This window comes from Coloeus monedula (genome assembly GCF_965178545.1).
Source record: "Coloeus monedula genome assembly, chromosome: 20".
Classification (NCBI taxonomy): Eukaryota; Metazoa; Chordata; class Aves; order Passeriformes; family Corvidae; genus Coloeus; species Coloeus monedula.
Genome location: NC_138800.1, coordinates 6,801,788 through 6,814,892, shown reverse-complemented (window position 1 = coordinate 6,814,892; position 13,105 = coordinate 6,801,788). Strand labels below are relative to the sequence as shown.

The 13,105-nt window shown below is 62.1% G+C and overlaps 4 protein-coding genes across 7 annotated transcripts; 2 read left to right on the top strand and 2 right to left on the bottom strand.

The window, feature by feature from the left end:
* Window positions 1–2,784: 2,784 nt before the first annotated feature.
* Window positions 2,785–4,764, bottom strand: RPL23A (ribosomal protein L23a). Its single transcript, XM_082294918.1, has 5 exons — window positions 4,714–4,764; window positions 4,108–4,288; window positions 3,698–3,874; window positions 3,278–3,347; window positions 2,785–2,846 (listed from the first exon to the last, which is right to left on the bottom strand). Exons 1-5 carry the CDS (start codon window positions 4,736–4,738, stop codon window positions 2,832–2,834), a joined length of 468 nt encoding a protein of 155 aa, XP_082151044.1. The 5' UTR covers window positions 4,739–4,764; the 3' UTR covers window positions 2,785–2,831.
* Window positions 4,765–5,907: 1,143 nt separating this feature from the next.
* Window positions 5,908–8,051, top strand: RAB34 (RAB34, member RAS oncogene family; the record flags this gene model as incomplete). Of its 2 annotated transcripts, none has more annotated exons than XM_082294731.1 (10): window positions 5,908–5,973; window positions 6,058–6,149; window positions 6,498–6,563; window positions 6,784–6,885; window positions 6,954–7,018; window positions 7,093–7,144; window positions 7,289–7,370; window positions 7,450–7,540; window positions 7,628–7,738; window positions 7,821–7,959. In XM_082294731.1, the coding sequence occupies exons 1-10, from the start codon at window positions 5,920–5,922 to the stop codon at window positions 7,886–7,888; spliced, it is 783 nt and encodes a 260-aa protein (XP_082150857.1). In that variant the 5' UTR covers window positions 5,908–5,919. The 2 variants fall into 2 exon arrangements, with proteins under 2 accessions (XP_082150857.1, XP_082150856.1); XM_082294730.1 differs by having other exon boundaries at window positions 5,914–5,973; window positions 7,628–7,734; window positions 7,821–8,051.
* A 49-nt stretch (window positions 8,052–8,100) lies between these two features.
* On the bottom strand, window positions 8,101–9,528 carry LOC309580621 (adenine phosphoribosyltransferase-like). 3 transcript variants are annotated; one of them, XM_082294733.1, is made up of 6 exons: window positions 9,481–9,522; window positions 9,206–9,355; window positions 8,979–9,072; window positions 8,754–8,900; window positions 8,576–8,671; window positions 8,101–8,487 (listed from the first exon to the last, which is right to left on the bottom strand). In XM_082294733.1, exons 2-6 carry the CDS (start codon window positions 9,326–9,328, stop codon window positions 8,360–8,362), a joined length of 588 nt encoding a protein of 195 aa, XP_082150859.1. In that variant the 5' UTR covers window positions 9,329–9,355; window positions 9,481–9,522; the 3' UTR covers window positions 8,101–8,359. The 3 variants fall into 3 exon arrangements, with proteins under 3 accessions (XP_082150859.1, XP_082150858.1, XP_082150860.1); XM_082294732.1 differs by having other exon boundaries at window positions 8,979–9,355; window positions 9,481–9,528; XM_082294734.1 differs by lacking the exon at window positions 8,576–8,671 and having other exon boundaries at window positions 8,979–9,355; window positions 9,481–9,528.
* A 1,067-nt stretch (window positions 9,529–10,595) lies between these two features.
* Window positions 10,596–12,439, top strand: PROCA1 (protein interacting with cyclin A1; the record flags this gene model as incomplete). The annotated part of the gene is made up of 4 exons (XM_082294509.1): window positions 10,596–10,776; window positions 11,507–11,639; window positions 11,727–11,861; window positions 11,944–12,439. 4 exons carry the CDS (start codon window positions 10,596–10,598, stop codon window positions 12,437–12,439), a joined length of 945 nt encoding a protein of 314 aa, XP_082150635.1.
* Between the last annotated feature and the right edge of the window lie 666 nt (window positions 12,440–13,105).

Genomic DNA, 13,105 nt, shown 5'->3' with positions numbered 1-13,105 from the left:
CGAGGGAGGGGACGAGGCCCTCCCGTGGTGATGTTGGGTGTTCCGTGCATTAAAATCGGTCTGTTTACTGCTGCCGCAGCACACCTGAGCTGGCTCTTCTGTGGGGCAGAGCAGGTCGGGGACTCCCCCTGGGCCAGGGCTGTGGGAAAGGATGTGTCCCATTCCCAGAGGAGGGCTGGCAGTTCTTGGGGAGGGAGAGGGCACATTTCTGCTGCCCGCTTTGTTCTAGGGACCCTCGAGCCTGCTGGGTCCTGCCAACCCAGCTGAGCTTTGAACAGCACAACTCCGTCCCTCGCATGGATGGGTTCCCCTCCTCTTCCTCATTCCTCTGCTCTTCCAGAGACCCAGGGTTGTGCACGGAACAGTTGAGGGGAAGCAAGCGCGGTACCAAGCCTTGTGGCAGTGCCTGACCTGCCTGTCTCCAGAGGAGCCTGGCTGGTCTGTGTGACTCACCCGGCAGCCAGGTGAAGTGGAGCTGGCATGGAAAAGCCTTGTGAGGCCATGAGCTCTTCCTGGAAGATTGCTGTATGCTTGCATCCCCTGGAGCGATCTTCACTGGCACAGTGCAGCTGCAGCCCCGTGAGCATGCTGGGCCCTCACCTGCAGCCACAGGACCAGGATGGGTCTAGCAGCCCTCCAGAGCAGTGGGAGGAGAAAGGGGGTTCAGGACCCCAGGGGAGTGGGGCCAGAACTGGCCCAGCCGGTTCTGTGGAGTACCAGGGAGGCAAATCCTGCTGACGTGACAGCTCTGGGACCACACCAGATCAGCACTAGCAGCAGCAGGGCTTAGAAGGACTACTGCCCAGCCCCTGCTCCGGGCAGGATCTGTCCCACCCACCCCAGCACCTGCCCAGCTCAGACAGAGACAGGCATTGCAGTTGAAATAAGCCAGTGATTAAGGGGAGGTAGTGGGGGATCACCTTTCCACTAGAGAGCTGGGAAACACCCCACAGGATCAGGATCCTGCTGAGACTCCCTGGTGTGCATTGACACCAGCCCCAGGAAGAGCCTGGCAGCTGAACAGAGATGTGATACCTGGGACAGTGTGGGCAGGGATCAATGCCAGCTCCAAACCTGCTGCCTCATCCCCCCCTTACTCAAAGCAAAGCTTAGCAGCCCTGGCAGAGCACAGCCTTGCTCTCGTGTGTGTCTTCCAGCTGCAGCTTAAGCCCTGTGGCCTCTCTGCAGTTCAGATGACTGCATCTGCAATCACCCCACACCATTAAGCCCGAATGTTGTTCTCCCCCTCACCCCTATTGCTGCTATTTCCCCTTGTGTCTCCACACGAAGCAGACACAGCTCTGTCCCAGCAGGTCACAGGCTCAAACCACCCCACACTTCCAGTGTCCTTATACCAGTGTGGAAGGCCAGGCACAACAAAGCTTCCCAAAGGAGGGAGCACAGCTCCCTGCTGTTCCTCTCCTGGCTTCCAGCAGGAGCATCCCCCAGCAGTGCAGCTGTGGATCAGGCAGGCTGCCAGTCAGGAGCAAGAGGCAAATGACGTGCCAGGGCAGCACCACTGGGCTGAGTTAAGGCCAGGGCTGACTGCAAGTCATGCTGATGTGGAATCCCTCCCAGCCTCTGGCTGCTGCACATCCAGGCTCTCCATACCCAGTCCTTGCCCAGCAGTGACACCAGCTTTGCTACAAGAGGGGCAACTTCTCCCACATCTTTCTTGGGGTAAAAGTGGTGGCCTGGAGCTCAGGGGACCCTGCTGCTGCTCACCCCCAGGCAGGAGGCTGGGTTGGTGCCAGGGAAGCACACAGGGAAGCAGCACTCCTCTCTCCAGGTAGTTTTTCATCCCTTACAGCAGTCCCCAAGCCCAAGTGAGGGGTGTCAAGCCAGGGCCACACAGCCCAGCACAAATCTCCACCAGAGTCCTGAGAGCAGCTCCTGCCTTCCATCCACCACCATCCTTCACACTGCAAACCACCATCCTGGGAATCTGCCACCCTCCACAAGAGGCCTGAAGGAACTCTGTGTCCCAAGAGCTCAATTACCCAATCAATATTTGGTCACGGCTTTCATATCTTTCAGTCAAGCCTAAGTATGTACTTAAGCTCAAGTACCCCTGAAGACTTTTTCACAATTCCCCCATTCCCTGCTCAGCCAGTGCACCACATTCTCCTAACACTCTAAAAGCTGGTTTCATCTACAGACTTAAAGCCAAACACTGCAGAGGCAGCAACAGCAGCTTTTGGGAACAGCCCTGAGGACAGTGAACCCTGTGAGGAACAGCAACAGGGAAACTCACACGCCACAAGCACATGGAGCAGAGATCATGCCAGAAAAACCCACAAAGCCTCTGCTGCTGGATTAGCAGGAGGGTTCCAAGTGAACCTGCAGCATAAGCAGAGAGCTGATACACAGGGGAAATGGTGTGACAGGTCACTTGGGTCACATCAGAGCCACTGGCAGGTTTTTGTTGTGGCCACCCGTGGTCTGCTCCACATGGAAGCGATGTAGGACACCCAAAACACCGATCACAAACACATCCTAGTTACGCTGTGCAAGAAAATGCAGGACACCAGAGCTCTGGGGGTAAATACAGAGATATTTGAGATTTGGGTATCACCTCATGTTCACCCACATATTTAATGATCTCAGACACCCTCTGAGCAGGACAGCACCACTCCCATGTGATCCTCTGGTGGAGCAGTCAGCTGTGCCCACCCACTGCCAGGAAGGGAAGGAGGAATCCCTGTAATGAAATGAAGGCCCAAAAGTCTGCTGGGCGCTCTCTTTCACATGGGCTGTGCTGTCACAAAACACAAGAGCCCTCAGTGGTGTCACAATGTTTATTAGTCTGTACAGTCCTCGGCAGATGCAGTTTAGATGATTCCAATCTGGAAAGAAGCAAAGGATGTTAAAACAGATGTTATGGTGGCAGAAAGGCAGAGCCTCCACCACAGACATCACTGCCATGGCTGCATCTCCCCAGGATTCCTATCCTCCAAGGACTGGCTTCCTCCTCCCAGAACTGCCCAAGAGCCTTACACATCCACTTTGTACATTTACTCCAGAGTGATCCTCGTGCTGTACACTCCCCTACTCCACTTTGTACCACCTTTGCCTCCTGCCTACCTCAACCACCTCGAGGACTGAACTGACTGAGAATGTGGCTCCTTAACACTCAGATCCTGTCTGGCTACAAGGACACGGAAGTGCCACCACACTTGAAGCACAAGCACCTCATGAAGACACTCAGGAAGAACAATCAGTGCAGGAGACACAAGACAAGTTGCAAAAAAGCTTCCAACTTTCAAAGACATCTCACCTTGTTGGCCACATCCAGTGCATCATAATCTGGAGCCAGTCGGACATAAGCCTTCTTCTCTCCATCAGGCCTAGAGAAGAACAGGAGGCATCAGAACAGAGGTAACTCCTCCCCCCTGCTCCACATTCCTGCAATTCCCATGTGCATCAGTGGTTCCTTTGGAAACATCACACTGCTCAGTAGAATCGAAATTTACATCATTTGCACAAGACTCCCTGGGTGTTAGAAGTGCTCCTTGAGGAGGCAAAGAGCCCCCTGAGGAAGCCAACCCTCTGCTCTGCCAACATTTCCCACTTCCACCAAGATGTGCTCAGTCAAAAGCTGCACTTTGCTATGGAGCTTTATCGCACATGCTCCCATTTTCTGCTAAAATGAAGCACCTCACACCCGCCAGGGACCTGTTCTCCTCCCCCTTCTCACCTAATCAACGTGTTGACCTTGGCCACATCGATATCGTACAGCTTCTTGACAGCCTGTTTGATCTGGTGCTTGTTTGCCTTGACATCCACGATGAACACCAGAGTGTTGTTATCCTCAATCTTCTTCATCGCTGATTCTGTGGTCAGAGGGAACTTGATAATGGCATAATGGTCCAGCCTGCAAAAGAGGTCCTACGCTTAACAGAGGGCTAGCAGGTGCTCCTGTGCATTTCAGGAGCTGTCTTTGGGGTGCATCAGTCACCTAAGGTTATAATCACAAACTCTCAGGCTTTGGTCGCTTAAAATCATCACCTGCATCCCAAACCAGCAGGTCCCCTAACAGCCCATTCATGGGGCTGCTCCCATCCCCCAAAGCCCCCAGCAGAGCAGAGCCCCACAGCCCACACGCACTTGTTTCTCCGTGGGGCGCTCTTGCGGGGGTATTTGGGCTGCCTCCGCAGCCGCAGCGTCTTGGGCCTGCGGAAAGTGGGTGACGTGCGGATTTTCTTCTTCTTGTGGCTGTGGACCCCCTTCAGGACGGCCTTCTTGGCCTTCAGCGCCTTTGCCTTCGCCTCTGTCTTTGGAGGCACAGCTGTGAGGAGAGCTCAGTCAGCACGGTCAGGATCTGCACCGTCAGGATGTGCTCCCCAGCCGGGCATGGCTTCCCCCGGTCAATAAGCAGGACCTCACCCAGCGGCCCGCACTCGCTCATCCATCCAAGATGAGCCCCAAAACGCCCAAAGGAGTTAAAAGTCTCCCGTTTCCGTGCGGAAAAGAATCACTTATTCCCTCCCCACGCACGAGTCCCGGCATCGAGATGGGAACATCCCCCACCTCCCTCAGACAACTGGGCAGGCCCGTCCCACCACCTCCACGTGCCCGCGCCCAGCAGCGCGCTGGAACCGTGCGTCATTCCCCACTTCGCTCAGCCCGGCCTCCTCACATACACACGCACCCCGCACGGTCCCGCACGCCGCCCCGCGCCCCAAACGCGGACCCAGCGCCCCGCGCCCTCACCCTCCTTCTTCGCCTTGGGCGCCATCTTGGCCAGGCGGAAGTCGAAAGGGGTCTCCCGCGCCGCGCCGCACGGGCTTATACCCTCAAATCTCGCGCGAGCAAGGAAGAATCCCCGTTACCCCGCCGCGCCAACTCTCGCGACATCTTCAAAGCATGCCGGTAGTGGTAGTGCCCGTTGGCGGACTCGGCTGCGCACGCGCAATGGGCGCTCCATGGGGCATCATGGGAGTTGTAGTCTGGCACGCTACTGTCCCTCCCCGCCGTCGTGGCGGTGCGGGAGCGGGGTGAGCCCCGGGGTGGCGGGGGATAACCGGGGTCCCGCCAAGGTGGTAGCAGCGTAGTGGCCCAGTCCCGCAGCAACCGGCGTCCTGGCCCCTCCCACGCCCCCGTTCGGGGGCGTGGGAGGGGCCAGGACGCCGGTTGCTGCGGGACTGGGCGTGAGGCACCGAGCACCGCTACCGGAGCTGGGAGGTTCGCGGTAACGGGGACACCCCGCTTCATTCCCCCGCCGTGGGGACAGGGGCGAGGCGGGGAGAATTTGGACTAGGATGAGGCGAGGGGACGGCGGGGTCTGTGCGCGGCGGACACGCGGGACGGGGCGGGGCGGGGGGGACATGCGGGGACCGGTGGGACACGGAGATGAGGATGGGTGGGACATGGGGACAGACACACCGCGGGGCACGGCGACAGCGGATACCCTGGGATGGCCGTGGGGATGGTTGGGACACGGGGATAGATGGAAGATGGGGACAGTGTGGGAATGCGGGGGTGGTGGGACACGGGGACAGCTGTATCCCGGGGTGCGGGACAGCCACACCTGAGGGCAGGGGGACAGTGGTACCTTGGGATGGCACACTGAGGATGTGGGGATGGCCAGGACACGGGGACAGCTGAGATGTGGGGACAGCTGTGCCCCAGGGTGTGAGGATAGCCACAGTCAGGGGGCTCGGGGTGGCAGGGATGTGGGGACAGCCATCCTTGGTGACATGAGGAGAGTCAGGACATAGGGACAACCATATCCCGGGAAAGGGGAGACGCTTGGGATAAGGGGACAGCCCCACCTGAGGACACGGGGACAGCCATGTTCCAGAATGCTGTTCATGGGGACAGCTGTGATACGGGGACATCGCCACTCCTTGCTCTCTCTGTCCCCAGACCTCGCCGTGACCCTCATCCCGTCCCCGCTCCCCCGGCCACCCACGGACCATGAACGTGCTGGCTCCAGTCCGCAGGGACAGGGTCATCACCGCCCTGCCCCCGGTGAGCAGGGGGACACACCAGCCCGGAGGTGCCCTCGCCGAGCCCCGTGGTCACCCTGGTGTCCCTCTTTGTCCCCCCTCACAGTGTTTTCGGAAGGAGGCCGCCCTGCACACCCGCCCCGCCTTCCACCCCACGGTGGTCAGCGCCTGCCAGGAGCAGCGGACGGGCACTGTGGGGTCAGTCCGGGGTGGTTTGGGGTCCCCACTGTTGGGATGGGTTGGGGGGAGGTGACGAGGGAGCCGCGGTGCCGCCAGCCGCGGGTGGGGGTCCGCAGCGTGGGCGCCGCGTGGCTGCCGGCGCTGCGCGATGCCGAGCCCTGCGTCACGGCGCTGGAATGCGGCGCGGGGGGGACACGGGGGGGACACGGGGATCCGGGATGAGCTGCGGCGGGCGGGATGCGGAGCCGGGATGTGGAGCTGGGATGCGGAGCGCTGCGGACACGAGGGGCCGTGGGGTGATGCCCGCCCACCCCACCAGCCCCTCTGCCCCCCACCCTGCTGAGCCGCGCGTCCCCCTCGCCGCAGGTTCAAGATCTCCAAGATCATCGTGGTGGGCGACCTCTCGGTGGGGAAGACTTGCCTGATCAACCGGTAACGGGACCCCCGGAGAGACTTGGAGGGGGATGGGGAGCAGGGGAAGCGAACCCCTTCCCCCAAAGGGCAGCAGCACCTTGGGCTGAGCCCGGCTCCAGCCAGACTCCGGTGCTGGGTACGCCCAGGGTGGGGGGCACTGAGCCCCCAGGGGCTGGGATGGGGGGGTCAGGGGATGCTGATCCCCCCCTCCGCCCCCCCCCCCCCCCCCCCCCCCCAGGTTTTGCAAGGACACTTTTGACAAGAACTACAAGGCGACCATCGGGGTGGATTTCGAGATGGAGCGGTTTGAGGTGCTGGGGGTGCCCTTCAGCCTGCAGCTGTGAGTAGGTGCCAGCCCCCTCCCCACGCACCCCTGCGACCCCCCCTCACCTCCCCCACCCCCCCCAGGTGGGACACGGCTGGCCAGGAGCGCTTCAAGTGCATCGCCTCCACCTACTACCGGGGAGCACAGGGTGAGCTCCCCACTGCATCCCAGCTGCCCATCCCGCTGTCCCTGTCCCCGCCTCACTCCTCCTTCCTCCCCCAGCCATCGTGATTGTCTTCGATGTCAACGACGTGGGGTCCCTGGAGCACACACGGTAGGTGACACATGACCCAGGGGAGGGACCAGGGAGGGGCGTGGGGGCCTTAAGGGCTGGACAGAGAGGGGTTGTGGGGCTGCTGTGGTGTGGTGAGCACGAGTGCAGTGCTCGGCCAGCAGTTGCTAACAGTGGCTCCCACAGGCAGTGGCTGGCTGATGCCCTGAAAGAAAACGACCCATCCAGCGTGATCCTCTTCTTGGTGGGCTCCAAGAAGGATCTGAGCGTGAGTGTGTCCCCTTCCCCGTGGGCAAACTGTGCCCTGGCTGTCCCTGTCACCCACCCATGCTCGGCTCCGTTGGCAGTCACCAGCACAGTACAGCCTGATGGAGAAGGACGCTCTCAAGGTGGCCCAGGAGATGCAGGCGGAGTACTGGGCTGTCTCCTCGCTCACCGGTGAGTCCCAGCTGCGTGGGGGGATGCAGATCCCGGCGTCCAGCCAGGTCAGGAGACACTCAGGGGGGCTCTCTTCCCGTGGGGCAGGGGAGAACGTGCGGGATTTCTTCTTCCGAGTGGCAGCCCTGACCTTTGAGAACAGCGTGCTGGCCGAGCTGGAGCGCGGCAACAACACCCGCCGGATCGGCGACACCGTGCGTGAGTAGCCCTGGCCAGCCCCACACGGGTGTCCCTTTTTGTCCCCCACCCACCCACCAACCCTCCTTCCTCTCTCCCTCAGGGATCAACAGCAACGAGAGCGACCTGTACCTGTCAACGCCCCGCAAGAAACCCAAGTGCTGCCAGTGAGGGGCAGCCTCCAGCCCCCTCCATGCTCACACCTCTGGACCAAAGAGGGGCGACCCCGGCCGGCCCCGAGGAGCCGTCCCTGCCACCCCTAGCCCCCCCGGCCCCTCGCCTGCCTGGGCACCCCTGGCTAGGGTGGGCAGGAGCACCTGTGTGGCTCCTGTAGCTATGCAAACCCAGGTACTGCTCGCAGGGGGAGATGGCCTCAGGCTCCCTTTTGTCTTAATAAAACCTTTTTTATGCTTTGTAAGAAAGGTGTGGGACTGGGGGCAGGGGGCTGGGGCTGGCTGGGTCTCCCTGTCCCTGGGTGCAGCCCCCAGGTTCATGAGCAAACAGGAGGATGGAGCCAGGAAGGATGGATGGCTGCCACTGAGGACGAGTTCCTTCTTCCACCCAGGAGCATCCCTGTCCTGCAGAGCCAGCCCCTGTGTCCCTCAGGGGGCTTCAGGGGACACACGAGAGGCCAGTCCCACATCAGTCCCAGCCGAACTGGTGCTGGTCAAAGCAGGGCTGCAGGCGGGGGGGGACACAATGGGAGCACTTGTAGCGCTCCTGGATCCACTTCCCTCCCTCGCTGTTCTCGATGCAGATGGCAGCGACACCTGTGGGGACACACAGCGGGGCTCAGCACTGGCCACCACAGGCTATGGGGATGGTGGTCCTCGGGATGCTCTGGTGCCCCCCTCCTACCTGCCACGACCCCCCCCAGCCGCTCCACCAGCTCAATGGCTGCCCTCATGGTGCCCCCAGTTTCAACCCACTGGTCCACGAGAAGGATGCGCAGACCTGGAGGGGGCAGAGGCTGTGGATGAGTGCCCCGGTGCCCACGCTGGCAGCCCCCCAAAACGGGAGCACCCCACAGGCTCACCTGGAGAGATGGCATCGGTGCGGGCCTCCATCACCTTCTCCCGGCCCGAGTAGTCGGTGTAGGGTTGTGCCACGGTCTGCACGCAGAGGTGCCCGGCTTTGCGGATGGCCAGGAAGCCTTTCCGCAGTGTGGCCGCGGCCGCAGCGCCTGGGGGTGGGGACAGCACCATCAGGACCCCCAGGGACAAGGGACAGCGGCCCCGCACTCACCCGTGTGCCCGCTCACCCAGGATGAAGCCCATGGCGTCGATGCCGGCCACCATGTCGATGGCCTCTCCCTGGAAGGGCTGCAGCAGGTCGGCCACGCAGTCCTGCAAGCCCTGGGGGGAGAGTGGAGGTGCTGGGTGCCCACAGCCCACCATGGGCACCCACAGCTGGGTGCCCCGGCAGCCCCGCGGAGATGCAGCCCACCCCGACGCCCCCACGGTGCCATCCACCCGGGGCACTGGGTACTTGCGGGTGGCAGTAGAGCCGGGAGGGGTCCAGCCAGGCATAGTTGGGACCTTTGACGTTGGGGGCCATCAGTGCCAGGTACCAGCCCTTCTCCGGGGTGGCAGGGACGTGGCACAGGTCCATGCGTAGGGACTGCCGGTGCTGCGAGCACTGAGCGTGGAAGAGGGGTGAGACTTGCCCACCTGCAGCCTCCACAGGGCTCCCCACGACCTGGTGCCCCCACCCACACCCACATGTGGCACCCCAGGGCCCAGAGTGCCCGTTCAGCTCTGTACCTGGGTGCTGGCGGTGGGGCTGAGCCGAGCGGGACCGTCACGGGAGCGTCACAGACAGCGACAGCTGAGCAGGGGCAGCCCCTGCGGCACTGGGCCAGCGCCCTCGGCCAGCTGGACACTGGGCTGGTGCCAGGCAGGAACCCTTCCCATGAGCCAGCAATGTCCCCCACTGGCTCTGCTGTCCCAGCCAGGCAGTGCTGTGGTGGGGAGCAACGGGGCTGAGGTGTTTGCACAGTGCCAGGGCACTGTGTGGGTGTGGGTGGCACAGTGGGGTGGCACCCTGTGGTGCAAGGGTCAGCGAACCAGGGTGGTGCTCAGGGCGACGTCCTGCAGCTTTGGGTGGTCGTGGGCAGCGCAGGGATTTTTTGAGGCCACGCACGTCCCCACATTGGGGAGTCCAGGCGCTGTCCTGCCCTGCTGAGCGCTGGCTCCCACAGCATCCCAGTGAGCCAGGGCTGTGTCCTGACTGTCAATGGGCTCCGAGGGCAGGAGCTGGCCAAGAGGGACAGCCCTGGCAGCGCTCTGGGAATGTCGGTGCGGGCTGCCAACCCGGCTGGGCACCGGGCTTGGGCTGTCCTGTCAAAGGCACATCAGCGGGATGGGATGCAGGAAAGATCACAGGGAAGGCCCGTGGGATGGGACATGGGGATGCAGTCAGGCATTCATGGGATGGGCTGTGCAGACGCGGGGAGGAAGCATCCACGGGGATGCAGGGAGCATCTGTGGGCTGGGGTACGGAGCTGCAGAGAGCATCCATGGGATGGGATGCAGGGATGCAGGGATGCAGGGATGCAGAGAGCATCGTTCTCCCGTCGGGGGCCGCTCCAGGGCCGGGGGCTGTGGGGGGGCCGGTGCGTCACGGGGCGGGGGTTTGTGGCCGGCTCGTTACCGGCCCCGGCACATCACCCCACCGGCTGCCACAGCAACGGGGCCGGTCCCACCGGGAGGGGTGACCCCTTCCCCGCGGGCTGCCGGAGCGGGAGCGGCTGCAGCACCCCGGCTCTGCGGGACCCTCCGCACGGTGCCGGGCCGTGCCAAGCCGTGCCGGGCCGCCCCGCGTGGGCGGGCTGCGCCGCTCTATAAGGCGGCCCCACGGCAGCGAGCGGCGCGGTGCCATGTGCGCCCCGGGGCTGCTCTGCCGCCTCCTCCTCCTCCTCCTCCTCCTCCTGCTGCTCCTGCTGCCACCTGCCCCCGGAGCGGCCCCGCCGGGACGGCCCCGCGCTCGCCGCGGGCTCACCTATCCCGGGACGCTGTGGTGTGGTGCTGGCAGCAACGCGGATACCTACGAGCAGCTGGGTAAGGGCGGCAGGGATGCTGCTACCTGTATCTTCTCATCCCGTCTCATCCCACTCCCTTCCATCCCTCCCCATTCCATTCCTCAAATCCCTTCTCTCCCATTCCATCCCATCCCACCCCGTCCCAACCCATCCCATCCCATCCCCAACCGAGTGCTGCATCAGTCCCCATCAATCCTAAACCAGTCCCTTCCCAGTACTGGTCTACTCCAGCCCCTGTTCCCATGCTAATTCAATCCCTGTCTGCCCCAGTTCAGTCCCCACCCAAGCACCAGTCCAATCCCAGTTCATCTCTGCCTAGTCCCTATCACAATCCTTCCTGGTGCTGGTCTGCTCTTGATCCACCCTCTGTCCCCAGCCTGCTCTGTGGTCCATCCTGCTGCCATTCCAGTCCCCATCCCAGTACTGGTCCACTCCCAGTTGCTATCCTGATCCCAGCCTAGACCCTCTCATGGTCCTGCTCCAGTCCAGGTCCCCATCCTGACCCCAGCCTAGTCCCAGTCTCATCCCCAGTGTGGTATTGGTGCAGACCAGTCCCCATCCCAGTGCCGGCCTTGTCCCCACCTAAGTGCTGATCCAGCTGAGCCCCCACCCATCCATCCTTCCCTATCCCAGTATGATTCCACTGTGCATTTGTCCAGTCTAACCCTGATCCTAGTTCTAGCCTAGCTCAACCCTAGCCCTGCATGTGGGGCCCCCAGCCCTGCCTGTACCCCACGTTTTCCCTGCAGGGGAGCACCAGGACACGGACCGGTGCTGCCGGGACCATGACCACTGCCAGCACGTCATCCACCCCTTCACCGCCCGCTACGGGTACCGCAACCTGCGCTGGCACACCATCAGCCACTGCGACTGCGACCACAGGTGAGCGTCCCCAAAGCTGCCCTAGAGCACCCCAATATCCCCCCGGGGGGTGCCAGTCCCCCTGAGCCCGGCTCTGCCCCGGGGCAGGTTGAAGGAGTGCCTGCGGCGGGTGAACGACACGGCCTCGCGGGTGGTGGGCCAGGCCTTCTTCAACGTCATCCAGGTGCCCTGTTTCGAGTTCACCTACAGGGAGGAGTGTGTGGAGCCGTATCTCTATGTCTGGTGAGTGCCCCCCGCCCTGGGGACTGTCCCCCTGCCCAGGGCTTGTCCCACCCACCCTGTGGTGCCTCCTCAATTTTGGCAGGTGCAAGACGTACAACACGGTGGCCGTGGCGGTGCCCCGGGAGCCGGTGCTGTATGAATTTGGGGGGGAGCTCATCGACCGGGCAGCCAGGCCCAGGGGAGTCCCCCTGAGCCCCCCATGGGGAGGAGCCCTCCCAGGGGATCATCATACCGGGACAGCCCCCAAGGCAGTCAAGAAAGAGAGGAAGAGAAAGAAAGATAAGAAAAATAAGGGGAAAGGTCTGAAAAAGAAAGGCTCTTCTGAAAAGGGGGCGCGGAGACATCCTGAAGCTGCTGTCCCCGCTGATCCCTGGGCCCTGCTGCCATCCTTGGGGGAAGCATCCAACACCATCCTTAGCGATGCCCCGGCACGGGAGGGATTGGGCAGGGAGCCAGCGCCAGCCACTCCCTCCCCGGTCCCCACCACCAGCGGGAAGAGGAGGAGGAAGGAGAGGAACAGAAAGAAGAGGGTGAAAAGTAAAACTGAGGCTGAGCCGGCACGAGAGCTGCAGCTCTGAGTCCCTCCTGAGCCCCGCGTGGGTCTTGGCTGTGAAATAAATTTACATCTGCTTGAGCAGCCTCGGCTTTGTCTCTGTGGAGGAAAGGATGGCACTGGGCACAGCCTCCAGGGGAAACTGATCCCGTGGGAGGGTAACACCCAGAGCTGCGTGGGTATCCGGAGGTTTGAGCTGTTCCTCACTGCTCCCATCAGTTCATGTCATTGTCCTGGCACTGGGGACACAGCTCTTGGCCACACACTGGCAACAGAGCTGAAGCCCAGTTTTAACTCCCCTGCCAGAGGGTTAAATTCCAGCTCCCCAGGCATGTAATTTTCTCTGGAAGTTCTCTGAATTGCACCACCCAAGCTCTCTCATCCTCTTAACCCCTCGCCTTTCCCATGCTCCCACACCAGCACCAACTCCATCTCCCTTCCTTTGGGAGGAACAGGGTCTTGGCCCTCCCTGAAGGCTCCTCAAATGCCTGCAAAGCTCCTTAGAGTGGGACAATAGATGTTTTTCCAGCCCCTGGGACAAAGGCAGATGCTGCCTGGGAAGAACTGGGGCAGGGAATGCTGTCCCTTCCTGGTGGGCTCCTGTAGCGAGAAGCAGGGAACAGGGCACTGCCACCAACTCCTCCAAGGTGCTTCCGAGGGTGGAGAGTGGCTCAGCCCCGTGTCCTGGTGA